This window comes from Leptosomus discolor, chromosome 2, assembly GCF_034619465.1.
Source record: "Leptosomus discolor isolate bLepDis1 chromosome 2, bLepDis1.hap2, whole genome shotgun sequence".
NCBI lineage: Eukaryota > Metazoa > Chordata > Aves > Leptosomiformes > Leptosomidae > Leptosomus > Leptosomus discolor.
In genome coordinates, this window is record NC_141392.1 from 31,709,056 (window position 1) to 31,724,356 (window position 15,301).

The 15,301-nt window shown below is 41.1% G+C and overlaps 1 protein-coding gene across 4 annotated transcripts in view; it reads left to right on the forward strand.

Moving 5' to 3' along the window:
* The window catches only part of MACROD2 (mono-ADP ribosylhydrolase 2), an 877,957-nt gene that overhangs the window by 788,142 nt on the left and 74,514 nt on the right, over positions 1-15,301 (forward strand). For all 4 annotated transcript variants that reach the window (XM_086460841.1, XM_086460839.1, XM_086460838.1 and 1 more), the window contains exon 9: positions 5,524-5,605. In XM_086460841.1, the coding sequence (XP_086316967.1) occupies positions 5,524-5,605 (82 nt within the window). The remainder of the gene's footprint in view (positions 1-5,523; positions 5,606-15,301) is intronic.

Consider the following 15,301-nt stretch of genomic DNA (forward strand, 5'->3'; position numbering starts at 1 on the left):
TGGGCAGAAACAGATGTTGGTCTATTTGAAGTGTACCTCTGCATGTAGTCAGTTCGGTGCATCAGCTCAGTCCTGGGCAAGGAGGAACTCTGTCAGAAACCCAGAAAAGAAAGAGTTGGAAAATGGGGTCCATGAAGATAAAAGAGAGAGAGAGATGTGGACTTCAGAACAGCAAACTGATCCCTTGCCACAGAAATAGAAGAAATTTTGCAGTCAGGGACCAGCTAGGACACTCATAGCCTAATCCTGTGGTGCATTAAAAACGTCTTCCTCCTTATTCTTCACTTCCCACAAATGAGTTTCGGATTCCACAAGAGCATGCATTGGAAACCTGACTTAGGTGACTTTTTTTTCCCACTGATCTCTACAAGGAAAGTATTGTCAGCCCCTGAAAGCCAATGGGGCTGCCCGAGCAGCCGCGGTCCAAACAGAGGGAAAATGCGGGATTGCGGCACGATTGAAAGTTCAAGGCTTCTTCCTTACAGGCACTGTGGTCAAGGAGTCCTAATGGGTACAGGTGGCTCTGAACTGTGACTGTTGAGATATGTTTGAGAAAGTATCTGGAGATTTAGGATAATTAAATTTGAATATCAGAGAAACCTTAATTTTTAAGGAGGCAAATCTTATTTCTGGCCTTAGAGAGTAGAGGCTCCAATCCAAGCACGCTGAAGTCCATAAAAAGCCTCCGTTTGGCTTCACTGAGTTTTGAATTAAGTCCACAGAATGTTTGATAAGTTAAAAATGTTACAGCAAGCTTCTAGTGTTCACCATCGCCTTACAACAATAGGTCCTGGTGAGATCAGGCAAGGATGTTTCATAAAAGGGATTTTCTACACGTAGAAAAAGCAGAAAGCTGCTTCATTCTCTTTGTTGTTTGTTACCATTAATTTGATTTGGGATTGGGAAACATTTTTTACAAGTTAGCATTGTTTTTCTGTTCGGTATTTTCTGGTAAGATTTAAATTATGATGAAACTTGTTGTCACATATAATAAAAAGCAGTCACTGCCTGCTGGGTAGATGTCTTGGTACTGGGGATGTGCATGAAATACTTGGGAGTGCTGAAATGCAGTTGGGTTTATTTTCATTGTGAGCTATTACTTTGTTAGGACACAAGGTGGCAATGACATAGAAACAGTCATTAGATAAAATAGTCTAGAATGTCTTTTGATCAGTTTTCTACTTCAAATCTGTGCTTGATATATACAGCTTGGCACCTGGGTATGCATACAGCTATATGTATGACAGCATTTGGCATGTCCTGTGGATTGTGCTTGGCAGTACCTCTGTAGTGATGCATAAGTGCACAACTAAGTATTACTGTCCCCTAAACAGACAGGGAAAGTAAGTCAGAGGAATCGGACAACCTGCCAGAGGCCACTGCAAAAGAGCTGAGAGAAAACCAGAAGTGGTTTTGATCCAAGAATGTATGTAGGTACAGCTGTAGAGTATAAATTCCTCCTATATCAGTGGCCGCACACGCAGAGGTGCACGTATGCATGCAGTGCCTGCTGCAGTAGAGGGAAGGGTCCTTTAGGGAACTTGGGGTGTACTTTTAGTTTGCTGGGAAGGCAGGGCTTTTTTTTCTTCTCAAAGAATCCATAAAAAAAAAAGAGTGTAAAGTTGCCAGAAAGTGTCAGCAGACTCTTGTTTTATTGGGGCTTTGGATGTGGGGAAGCTTACAATTATTTCTTGAAGCCGTGCGTGTCCATCTTGCTCTGTTTGCCTTCTGTGGGCAGAGCTGTCTCCGGTCGGTGGTGTCTGTGTGTCGGTGGAGCTTGGCTGCTGCAGAGGGGTGCAGCTCCCAGCTCTGCCGTGTGGTTTATGGGACCCCGAGGAGCTTTTCATCGTTCCCGTGCTGCAGTGACGGTGCAGTCCCTGAGCACCCGCCCACCTCAGCCTCCCATGGAGTTTTTCGAGACCGTTAGTGGTCTATGAGTGAACTAACCCAAGGTGCGTTCACCCACCAATAAACTTAAAACTCACTAGATGTAAAGTGCTCTCAAATTCACTGGGGAAAAAACAAACAAACAAGCAAAACCCCACTGAACAAAAAACAGGAGGAAATTTTTTTGCTAGCTTCTTTGTATTAAGATCAATGCTGCTGCTTTTAAGACCAGCAGTGCTTTTATACCCAATGGAGGAGTTTTCAGTTCATGAGATTTGGCTGTATCCTTGTAAAACCCTGGCGTTAATGACTGACTCTGGGTCCCTTCCACTGCAAAACAGCCTGAGCCCTGTGAGCCATGCAGATCCCCAGAAGTTTACTGATCCTTATCAAGTGCAGCTAACAAAATCCCCAGGAAGGTATCCCCCTCAAAAGTAAATGGAGCCTGGCAAGGAGAGCAGGGCCCAAGAAAAAAGATAGATAGACAGACAGACAGACAGACAGATAGATTAAAAAAAAAAAAAAAAAAAAATCAATGTACTCGAGACCTCGAGCTGTGCAGCTGCCTACTAAGTGAACAGCTCATGCAATTTAACTCCCTTCTTTCTGTGTTGCGGCGCTCTTAATTTTGGGGTTCTTTGATCCACCTATTCATAGCTGTGAAGCGAACAGAATTTAATCAGGCTCTGACAGGGGAAGGTTGATTTTAATCCCAGCCTCCAAAAAAGAGCTGTCAATCAAGGATGAGCTTTAGTACCTTCAACTTGCAGCTCCTTTAAACTTCAGCTGCAGTTGAGTGGTGCTTGATCAGCTGTGGAGGAGCAGAGCACCTACAAAAGGCACTGGGTCTTCCTGGGCACGCTGGGAGGAGTCCCTGGGGGCTACTCCTTGCCCTCTGTATAGGGGTAGCATGAAAGGTCTAATCAAGTTGGCATTTCCTAGCTACATGAGAGGAGAGATTTCCTTTTTGAATAAGGAGCGGCTGAGCGGCTTTCGTAAGTGCACATCCCAAAAGGCCTGCTGAGCTTTTGTGAGCCAGCAGGCAAGGCAGGTTTGGAGTCACTTGGATTAAACCTTTCCTTATTGTAGCTGGAACAGGAAAAGTGAGGACAAGGGTTTCTTTCCATATCTAATTTCAAGTTATTTTAGCCGGGTATGTTAGATAAAATAGTCAAAGACTGGCAGGATGATAGAATATGGTTTAATTTCAGATTTACTATCTGCCAACACATGCCATTCAATCAGATAAACACAGGATTTCAGCTGTCATCACAATATCTTATGCATACTTAAAAATAGAGCATTTTTTCTCACCCTCAGAAGAAATTGAACAGGTTTATATATAGGATGTATACAGTCAGGAGGCTAGAAATTTTTAAATAGTCTGCCATTTCTAGAGAGATTCCCTATCTTTAAATTAAGGAATTACATTAGAAGTAGTAGAAATTCTCAGGATTGCAGAAGGTTGATCATTGTCAGCTGCACAGAATAAATAAAAGTAAAGGGAACACCTTGAGAATTTGAACTATATAAAATGAGGGAAACGTCTGTAGTATTTACAGCAGAGAATATGAGACTATATAGAGAGCAAGACGACTCAGAACTTCTCTGTGTGGGAATATCATTCCTCCTCTCATTTCTAAGTTTCCATCCTTGCTCTTTTGTCTGTCCTGGTTCACATATTGGGCCTATCACTGTAACGCTTGATGCTTAAATATCTGCTCCGCTGAGGAGGTGGAGATAGAATATGACGATCTAGCATCACCCCAGCACTATCCTAAACCAATTTTTTACAAGAAATGTAATTTAAGCATTCACTGTCTAAAAATTCCCTCCTGAAAACACACAACTTTACTTAGGTAGAAACTCTCATATAGGTAAAATGTAGCACCTCTGGCCACTGGTGCTTTATATTATGAATTTGTGAGTACACAGATGAGTATGGCTTTTTGGCTTGAGTGCTTAACTTGTATTTAGTATATCCCTTGTGAAGAATAGCTGGTGACACAGTTGGGCATATTTTAAGGTCTAGGCTGGTTTGTTTATGAGGGATGCACAGAACAGCTTGTAGCTGTGGACGTCGTATGAGTAGACAGCAACAGGCAGTTTTATTGCTCGCAGATCTGCTCATATGCTTCCCTGGCAAGCAGCGTCCGCCCAAGCTGTGCCCTGCTGCCTTCTAGCCTGCTCACAAGCCTCTTTCTTCCTTAACGCCCACATAACCTGTACCTTCAGTCTCTCATTTCCTACCTAGTTTGCTCTTTCAGGTTTTGTAGTCAGCTTTGATTCAGAGATGTTCTGGTTAGGAACTACTACCATTTTCCAACATAACAGATTATTGCCTGCTCTCGTTCCCTTCTGTATTGTACCAGGCTGCTTCAAAATGAGCTCTAAAATGATGTCCTGAGCTGCTCAGCCTAATGATATCTTTGAAGCCAAGACTTATACTTTGCTTTGAAGAGCAGCTCTAGCAGAAGGACAACATTTTCCGCTGAAGATAAGGGAAAGATGGCATTTTTTTGAGAGCGTTCCTCCCCCCCGGTTTCCCTGCAGCGGGGAGGCTGGTGCTTTTTCTAGCATGTGCAAAGGCGCTCTTGAGGAGCTCTGCTGCAACAGATCGGCTTATTGCCCTTGGAGACGTGAGGACAGTGTAATGCCAGCCAAGATGCTGAATTTCCTATTGCTTGGGCTTCATCCCTTTCTGGTTAAGCTCTCATGCACCTCAGAGAAAAACTTGATTACTGGATTGCAGGTCCCGCAGCTCAGCTGTGGGAGGGTCTTTTCGACATCCATAGCTCCCTCCTGGAGCTGGGTTTTGGCTGCAGAGGCAAGTTATGCAAACAGATAAAACAAAGAAATAGCAATGCTGGAGCAAAGTCCAGTGTGGGTGTTTTTCAGTCTTAAAGGCTTTGGAATTCTGTTTGGGTTTTGTTTTGTTTGGCTTTTTTTTGGTCTCTTTTAGAAAAACCTTTCACATACAATGTTCTTCCAAACAATTTATTTGGAATCATTGGTGGGTGGTGCATACATTATGGGCTGTGGTTTCATTGATATGCTCAGCCTCCCTAAGTAGATGGCATATTAAATGTTTTATTTACCCCATGTGCTACCTGTCATCTAATCAGCTTTTGTTTTTGCTGCATTCTGCTTGTATTATAGCAAGAGTAAGTGGTTTCATGTAAATTAAAACCGCATGAAACCTTTTAAAGCCGTTTTAAAATACTAAATGGTTTTGCAAATAGGTTTGTCGGACAAGGGTTAGAAAAAGAGCTCTTTGCTTACCCATTTACTCTTTTGTATGCTTATTAGAAGCTCCCCATGTGACTCTTTCATCAAACATTGCATCCCAGTACTCATCTAGAATGCCAAAAGTCATTTATACTGTGCTCAAGAGTGGTTTGCATAAACAGGAGGCAGTTAACAAAGAATACAGTTGTGAGCTGCAATTGCAAATGTTGCTTTATAAATTACAACACAGATGCACAATAAAGTCAAAACATGCATCCCTGTGATGTTTTCTTGCTTGCCTGGAGCACAAAAGCGTGTTGGCTTAAAAGTTTCTTTGCTTTTATTAACTATTATTACCAATGTTTATGATTGCTATCATTTCACTGTGAATAATTTTGTTTCTTATAGGTGGATCGTATCATCTTCTGCGTCTTTTTAGAGGTTGACTACAAAATTTTCAAGAAGAAAATGGGCGAGTTTTTCCCTCTAGGTAGGTATAGTAATCGACTGCCATCTGACTTTAAAAAATGATGCAGCAAAAAGACAACAGTTGGTGTCCTTTCTTCTTTCCTTGCCTAAGTCAGATATTAAAATGTGAACTTTCTTTAAAGATCAGCTACACATAGGGGCTGTGATCCTGGACAAATGCAGACATTTAAAATTTGTGAACCGGTAAAACTACTTGCGATACTGCTTTTGCAAAATCAAGGCCTGCTTTTGTACACTCCGTACAGCTAGTTTCTTAATTCTCTGCTGTATCCGTATCTCCTCCTGAAACCTGGTACGTGGCACTGGCTCTCTTGACTGAGGAGAAAATGATTTGCACTAATGTATATCACTCCTAGTGTATATTGCTTTTCCATGCACTTTGTACATGCTTTGCTCTTTCATTAACAATGCTGCTAGGGTTTCTCTGGGTCTGAAAAGATACCGCAGGGGTTAGAGCCCAACTGTGTCTGAATGAGAATTTTAAACTTGAGCTGTCCCTGTGCAAGAATGAATGGGAGAAAGATGGCTCTCGCTGGAGCACTTGGGAAATGTTAGCCATTCATCTTAAGTTTCACACAGGAGGTTACTTTCTAGAATTTAAGAAAACCTGGTGGATAGTAAATTTGTTAATCCCCCTCCCCCCACATGCCTGTGATTTATTTTTATCATGTATCATTAGAAACCTGTGTTCAGTTTTCTTATCAACCCTAACCTTCTCCTATTTTATTTTGTTTTCTCTGACATCAGTTCTTCTATATGTGACAAGATCCAGATTTTAGTATTTTGTTTTATCACCCATTTCAGAAGTGGCAGTCACTTAAATACTCACCACGCTGTCTGTCTGTCTGGTGGAAAGGGCCTTTGAGTAATAGGAAGTGGAGCTTTGGTGTGTTGTGAGTCTCCATTAATTCTACTGGACCGTGTTGTCACAGTCACCACAGCGTTTTTTTCCTTTTGCTTTGGCTGGTAGTATGGAAATTGCGATGTTTCTGTCTCATCTCACTAGAACAAAGCTTTTTGTAGACAACTTTGTAATCTCCAGTTTGCAATGACTGGCAACTGAAACTTAAAGATTTATTGAATTATTCAGGTAGCATAGAACAGCGTCTAACCACTTAATAATATTTTTGTCTGGAGCACATTGAACATGCATTTCAAAGGCTGCATTCATGTGTAATCCATTCATTGTGTGATTTTCTTTTTTTTGGCAGTGTACCCAAACACATAGAATAAAGTGGCAGTACTCTGCCTACTGTTAACTGTCTCTGTCCCTGTCCTTAGATTATATGAGAGTAGACTACAGTGTCAATTTGTCAACGTATTAGAGTATTAACACTCACCTTCATCGTTAAGGTCTTTGAAATCATGGATTAAAGCCTGGAATTTTTGTTACAAATGTAAAACCCACTTGGGTTTGAAAGCCTTGAGAGACAAGAAAATGCTTTAGAGCTGAAACATGCATGGCAAGCCCAAAGGGGAGAGGAGAGGAAGATGGGAGATTTATTTCTTTTTGGGGGGTTTTCAAAACCTGATATTGTTGAACTGCTGTCTACAGAGAACCTGTGTGGTTGGGTGTCATGTTATATAAAGACTTATAATTGCATTACACCACACTATGCAGATGATCATTTGTACCATAGTTTTAAAAGTATGTTTATTCTCATGCATGGAAAGTTTTTACAGTTTTCATTGCTTGAACTAAACCTGAGAATTTCGTATGTGACCATAGAGAGGTGGTTGTGGTGGGGGAACCTGTGAGGTGCAGCAAATGCAGTGGTTTGCAGGTGTATGACTCTGCAAAAGGTTGATCCAATGCTTATGCAGACAGCTTTCCAGAGAAAGATGTTTTAGGTCTCAGCAGCCACAATTTGGTATAGATTGCTACAAGGACTTAGGACCCATTTTCATACGCTTCCTGCTGCAATTTTTTCCTAACAATGATTCTGAATACCAGTTTTGATACGCCTTAATGATGCTGGTTTCCAGGAGGACCTGAGCGTGTACTGGCTGGTGAGCTGGAGCTTTAAAAGGAACCAGTTTAGCACCTAAAGCTTTGTGCCTGACTCAGTGAAGGATTTCGTGTGGTTAGGTCAGTAGTCAGTGATTCAGGAGATCTGATTTTAATGTCCTGTATTGCCACAGACGTTTGGTATGCCCTTACAGGAGTCACTTAGATCTTCAGCTTGTGAGAAGACAGAGGGAGGCAGGAAAAATGCATGCTACCCAAATGACTCTCCATTAGTGTCCCTGCAGAAATGATGAGTATATGGGTCTCTCTCCTGGATGAGTGCCTTAACGATTAATATGCAGTTTCAGGCTCTCTTATCTGTCTTGAATTGACACTTTTCCACAGGGTACCACCACTTCAACAGATATCAGCTGAAATCAGCCCCATCCTAATTGCCTGTAGCCTACTGGTGAGACTGTCAGCTGAAGGTCTGGATGGTGATCACCAGGTGACCATCATGTCTGCTGTTTGTTCCTTTTTTCTGGTCTCTTGGGAATTGTCATTTGCGTTTATCATAGTAGACATTAATGAGTTATCAGCAGACTCTGGTACTGTAGAGATGTTCCGTCTCTCTGCCGGACTGTTTTTTTGCACAAAGGACTTAGTCAGCATGGCTCTGTGTCAAGAAATTAGCAACTGTCTCTACCTTTTGGCAATAAATTCCTGATATTTAGCCTGTGGAAGGAATTGCCAAAACTCTGGTGTTTTTGTTTTGTTTTTAAGTGAATCTATTAATGTAGTGAAATGAAAGTCTTTAAGGATAGACTTGCCCTAAATTTAAATTGATAAGGCACTATCTGAACACTCACGGGAGAGAATAACACTGAGATATTGCTTTAAGCTTAAAGAAAAAACATCAAGACATTTTTTAAGTGTGTCTTGCATTCAGAAGCATTATGAAATATATCTACTTTAATAGATGTGGACAAAAATGCTTAGAAAGAAGAATATATTCATGGAGTTATATACATAAATAGTTATTACTTTAAACCCAAAGCATTAATAAATCCAAAAAGACATCCAAGTGCTTGAGCTAGTCAAGTGATAATGAAATGAAGCTAGAGTTACACCTCAGTGCATTAGAGTAAGTGGAATATAGATATAGGGAAATTGTTCCATTAGTTGAACATATCATTAGGCCTATTTTGCGAGTGGAATGCCAAAGAAATTAGTCAAGTAATAGTACTGTTATTAAGACAACTGCCAAGAGCCTTGTCATTTGCAAACTTTAAATATATAGGGGAAGAGGCAGACTTCTAAGTAATTTTGTATCTTATGAGTGTAGCAAAGCTGTTCAGTAACAGACCAGTTGTCACAGTCTCAGCATTTCTGATTTAATCTCGGTAATCAGTAGCCTGTACAGAACCAGAGCCAAAGCCAGCATGCTGTAAGGGGGAGCTCCACTTAATCTTTAACTCAGACTTAGGATCTCATCCTAGTGGTTGTCTAAAAAACCACTAGTTTAGAAGGTATTTTCTGTTGAACCTCTGGATTTTTTTCTGAGAAGTTTTTGTGTGTTCTGGTAGAAAAAGAGCAAGGATGGAAGAGTTTTTCAGTAAACAACCAACCTTCTGTGGTTAAAATGGATCACTGTTTTAACATATTAGGTACAACGAACAGTGATTTCTTTTTTTTTTTTTTTCTTTTTACCAGTTGAGTCCTATCTCCTAGTGGAATGAGATAGCCTACCCATTCTCCCTTTAGCTGTGTTGGAAAATTCTGCTTAATCCGAGAGAATGTCTTGCTATGTATCTTTCAGGCAACTAAAATATCCTTGCCTGCAGTTCTGGCTCAGATGTGTAGTTCTTGCATCGCTGAATTCATTGCTACTAGTATTATGAGTGAGCTTTCCGGGAAAGGAGCTGATACTCATACCATTTTTTCTCTTGGAATTCATTGTTTCTTCTAACAGAATTCTGCATGGAGCCTAGATACTAGTCATTACTTTTATTGCTAAATATATATAATATATATATATTTATAAGAATGACCAGGAAATGCTATAAAAACAGTCCCCCTTGAAAAGCTGGATTTACCAACAGTGACATGTACTTGTAGGGTGCTACTTGTAGGAGTAAAATTAAGAGTATTTGTAAACAGTTGCCAGCTGGAGGCAAAGATACCTTCTTTTTTTTCCTCCTATGTACTGTGTATACCTAGCTACTTAATATGTCACATAGATAATCTTGTAAGGACCTTTGGCAAATGCTTATTTTTCATGGTGGCTGTTGTGTATTATGAAAGGTTTATCTTAAATTGTAATGCATCAAGTATTTCTAAATCTACCACCTGTTATCAATGGATTGGAGATGAGAATAATTTCTTCTGAAAATGATATTTAGACAAAAATAATGTTGTAAAGGGTATGTGCTGGGAAGCTGCAGCATTCAAGGTTATATTACATTCTTACTACTTTAAACAGAGTAACAAAATTACTTCACTAAAGCATCGCTAAAATTGTTAGAGAGAGGACAGGTTTGCACTTTTATTAGACCAGTTGATAGATGGAAGATGCAAGCTTTTAGACTCTGTGTCCTTTCAGAGCTAATGAAAGGATGCTGAGCCCAAGAGCTTGTTCGTATTTTTTTGAGCCATATCAGTTAGGAAAAAGAGAGAGAAATTGCTGCATCTTGGAGAAAACTTTCTCTTCCCTCTGTTCCAGGTTATGACATTTTATACATTTTCTGCTTTTATCCTGGTTGACAAAAACACTGTTCCCCCCTACCCAAAGCACATGGATAAGCGCTATTGTCATATATTAATCCTCCTGTTACTTCAGGAGGACACACAGCATCCTAGTTGTGCATAAATGTACAAATATATTACAATTGCAGAGGAAATTCATTGTTAAGAGATCTACCAAGCTTGGAATCAAATTGGAAACTGTCTAAATGGCTGAATGAAGGTCTTTGTATTAAAAAGGCAGATCCCTGCACTAATACGTGAGAGAATTCTTAAGCAGAGATTGTAACTGATATTGAGAAGCATCGCCCTGTCCGCTTAATATGGCAGACTTCACTGGGATTGAAGCGGTCCTTACTGTGAGCAAAGGATTCATAAGTTAGCCCTTAGTAAGTAATCCTGTATCAAATGGCTAATTCATTTGATAAATTTAGCCTCTCTATTTGCATTTGCAGTGTTCATGAGCCGATTCGTTTCCTTAATTCATCACCTGAATGTATTCCACAAAATATTTTTCATGGGCTTTATTTTACTATGTGGATAGGTGCCAAGTGGTTTACTGGAAGTACCCAATATCCTTTATGTGAGATTTCACCTGGCTAGTAATTTGCCTTGCAAGTCACGAGGCTTTGGTTTTTCTGTCTGGTTCAGGCAGGCATGCAAAGGCCAGCGGGGCTTACAGCTCCCTGGACCCAGATGTTAGGGAGTAAGATTTGGGGGAGTTTGAAATCCCTTTTGCCTTTTCCTCCTGATCAATGAGGGCCATCCTGAAGGTTTTGGTTGCAACTACTTTTCCTGACTCCTTGCAGATTTTTCAGGTTGTCTTGTTCACAGCTGATAACTGGCTGTGTTTTCACAAGTTTAAATTAGAAGCAGTCAGACTGTCATCTCCCTTTTTTCACTGCTTTCTCTCACAAAGCTTTCAAGGCACTGTGGATGGGCTGGGTCCTTGCTGGAGACATGGAGCCTAACATTAACATGTCCAGGCACTTGCTGTGGATACATGAACATGTCTGGGGCTGAGCAGAAGCTGGGACAGAGCCAGAGTGACTGGCCACAGTAGCAACAGATTGGGACATGGTGTCACAGTCTCTGGCCTGTGCCCTGGTTGTGGGCAGGATCACCTGCAACCCAGGTCTGTTTGCTGGAAGGAGTGAAATGAGTCTTGCTTCCCTGATCCCACAATTCTGATGGAGCTGCAATCCCTGCTGTTGTATTGCAATGCTCAGGGGACTCTGGTTCCTCAGGCTTGTGAAACTTTTGACGTGTCACTTGGAAATGCTGCTTGGCTTTTCAAATGGTGTATGTGCAATGAGATGGTGCACAACTATGCATCCTTTTCCTTTCCAGGGCTGTGTATCAAGCCATTGAGAGCATACCAGGGTACTACTCAGTATTTATGCATTCACAGCCATCTGGCCTGCTCTGGACCCCATGCCAGCATTCAGTGTTCCCCCTAGACTGGAAATCTAGGGGGAAGTCTTGCATTCAGGCACAAACAAGTGAGGATTTTTTGGTGAGTGGAAGGTAGCAGTGGTTTTGGAGAAGCTGTGGCACACTGACAGTTTCACATGGGTGCAAAATGCTCTCTGCACCCCTTTGAGCTGTCTTTATATTGGAGAATGTCATCCTCAGATGGCTTCTGCAAGACCCCTCACTGAAGGACTTAATTCAAAACAGTTGAGGAGAAGTGTAGCCCCGCTGTTTCCCATGATCGTTCCTTGTCGCTCAGTAACGGAGGCTTCAAAGGAAGCAATACCTGTATGGAGGAGCCTAAGCACCAGAGTAGGATGCTGGCTTTGCTTTAGTTCTCTTTCATAGCGCCTACAGATCCCGATAAAGTACACTCCAGTGTAAATAGGATGCTGTAAAAATTGTTCTCAATCCAAAAGTTTGATATAGCCATAATGCTTAAAATATCTGTCCATTTCAAAATGTGCCTGAAACAACTTAGCTCATAAAATCTCAAGCTAACTAAAAGCTAAAGGTGTTCGTAAAACTGTGAAACAAAAATTTTCTATGGCTTTTTGTCTTCATTTATGATGGCAATGACTGCGCCAGTCCTACCACTCGTTGGGATTGTCTGTCTTAGCCCCTTTTGGCAATGTCTCAATGTAGTGCAGAAGGATGAACAAGCAGCAGCTCAGGAGTGGTACTTGGGAGGCAGAGTTTGTAATAGATGGCTCAAATATTATTTTCAGCATATTAAGAGATATGCAGACCAAGAGAGGGTTCCTAGCACCTTCTAATATGGCAGTTGGTTTCCAGTATCTAATAAAAGGTTAATGGGCAGTTTCTGCTTCAGTTTGAATCATAATAAAACTTCCTGGTATGATCACTTCTAAATTATTTCCTGGCTGACTGCTGACAGAGCATTGCTCTAGACTTTGGATGTGTGTTGCAAGTATTGGGCACCTCGAAATTTGGGCTTGGATCTTCTGGTTGTACATGGTTTGACAGAGGCTTGTGTTATTGTCTGCTATATTGTCTAGAAAATTGTTTGTCTCCTTGTTCCTGATAGCAGCAATGGCACTGCTTGGAGTAGGGTATGGACAGACGATAGGACCATAACCTATTAAAGCGCTGTTGTTGGGAGCTTTTGCTTTGCTAAGTGGAGCCTCCTCCTCTTTGCTCCAGTAGCATCTTGTAGACATTTCCCTTGTCTCCTTTTGTGAGACTGACGATGGAGCCTGCAGTCAATCCAGAAGTCAGGAAAATGGCTGTTTCTATGTATTTGTCAACTCACTCCCAGTCCCCGGGAGACACCTGGATAAGGGCTGTGTTGAAACAGCAAAGTGGCAGGCTATGAGGATGCCCTTGAAGGCATGGGGGTCACGCAGATGCAAGGATCAGGCTGTCGCGTGGGAGAGCACAGGGAAGATGATGAGTACGGTAATTAGAAAGGTGAATATGGAGCAATTATTTACCATCTCTTGTAACAAAAGAAGTGCAAGGTGTCCCAGGAAATGATGAATCAGGATGAAAACAAGCAAAAGGAAGTCGTTTTTCACCCAACACATAGTTAGGGTATAAGAATGCTTGCTATGAGGTGCTGCGGAGCCTGTAGGTCTTAAATATAGTTAAAAAGAGGATTATCTCAACCAACAGAGGACTGGTCCAATGGTGACTATTAATCATCATGGTCTATATGTAACCTTAGGCTCAGGGAGGGACTGGTAGGGGGAGGGAAATGTATTGCTGTTCTGTACTCAGTCCTTCACACGCGGATGCCTGGCGCAAGAAGGCAAAGAAGCAGAAGCTTTTTCTGTGTAATACCTTGTGTGAATGAATCTTTGATCAGGGATCTTTTTTCTTCCTGCTGTGTTGCATACTGTGGCATCCCATGTAAAGCATTCCAAATGCATTTTGTGTCATGCTCAAAAATATCCTGGCCTCTCTGGTCGCTAGCACTGAGTCACTTCATGCGCTCGAGTGCTTCTAATTGCAAAGGATGCAGTTAAAAATTTGAGTTTGTCTCATTTAATTGCCTCTGCCTTAGATTACTGATGAGATTTTGTTAAAGCTTGTATTTAGAAATGTGTCGCCACATGCAAAACATACCATTTTGTGTGTGACTACTATATTAGCATACACGTGGGTGAGAAATCCACTTTAGCACTTGTGCCAACCAAACTCGGTTGTTTTCAGCATTTTATGACAGGGAGGAAATAAGGAAGTTTTGCAATACATTCTTTTTAAAAACTGATATATATTTTCCCAAGGAATGCCTCACTCCTTTTGTGTAAGGTAGAAGCATCTGGGAAATAGAAATCCAAATCTGATCCTGGTTATGAGCACCACTTCCTGCACTGGAACAATGTTGTCCAGTTCACTCACAGTGGGAACGACAGCTACCGCATAGCCTTTATACGCGACTGAGGCTCCTATAGGTATGTGTATTTTACAGCAGATCAAGTGATATGGTACATAAAAGAAGCCATCTATGTGGTGACAAAAAAAAACAGTGCCCAGCTTCTTAGGAGGTTGATACTAAGGATTTCTATTTGATACAGCTTCAAAAGCTACAAACACATTTTACATTCAGTGAGACTTAGTGTTGTGGGACTGGTGATGTAACTAAGCAACAGGGGAAGGAAAACTGCACCGGTGCTGCAGTAAGGCCAGGATGTACAGAGTGTATTAGTGGAAGTTTCTTTATCATCAGACGAAAAAAATGTGATTAAACTTGCTTAGTGTCAGGTGGAAGTTTATATAGTGCCTATTGCTCTGTATGCAGAATTGCATGATTAAAGGATACAAACGTTCAGAACCAAAAGAAGTCCTATTTCTTCTCGTAAAGCAGAAGAATGTGCCTTTTTGTTAAGGATCATTTTGTTTATCTTTTTCTTTTTTTCTTCTTCCTCTTATGAGCGCTGAAAAGGAGCAAAAGCTTTATGGAAAATACCATTTTTTTAACAGGTAGATGTGAAAAGAGTCAGGCCTGGGTTTAGTTGATCTCATCTGGCAGAGATTTCCAAATCTGCTTTTCCTCAAAGAAAATGTTCCCTTTTTTATACTATTGGTCAGTCTGTTGTATTCTCCCAGTGGAGACCTGAGTTGGAGGGATCAAAACAACCAAAAGAGCTTGTGAGCTCCTAAGTCATTGCAAGCCTTATATATACATTTGGGCTTCATCAAACCCTAGGGTGTTCTTGTGTGGTTTACTATGCTACAAAAAAGTGTTTTAGGTTGAGATGGACATAGAGCCTGTATACTATTGTGAAGCTGTTGCTGAGTAGCAGCAGTGGTTGTAAGCAATCAAAAAGAAGCAATTTTTCAATTACTAAGGCTTAAATTTAGATAAGACACGTGATTATAAAGCTCCCTAAGGATATTAAGATGATCGTGTAGAGAGGTGAGTGAAGCTTTGGGACAAAGTTTTGGAAAGACAAGTGTGATAAACATGGAGAATGAGAACCCACTTGTTTTTTTCAGCTGCTCGAACCTGATATTATCATGGTTTAGAAAGCTTGCATCACGTGTGTACCCTGGCCCACACTGCTCCCC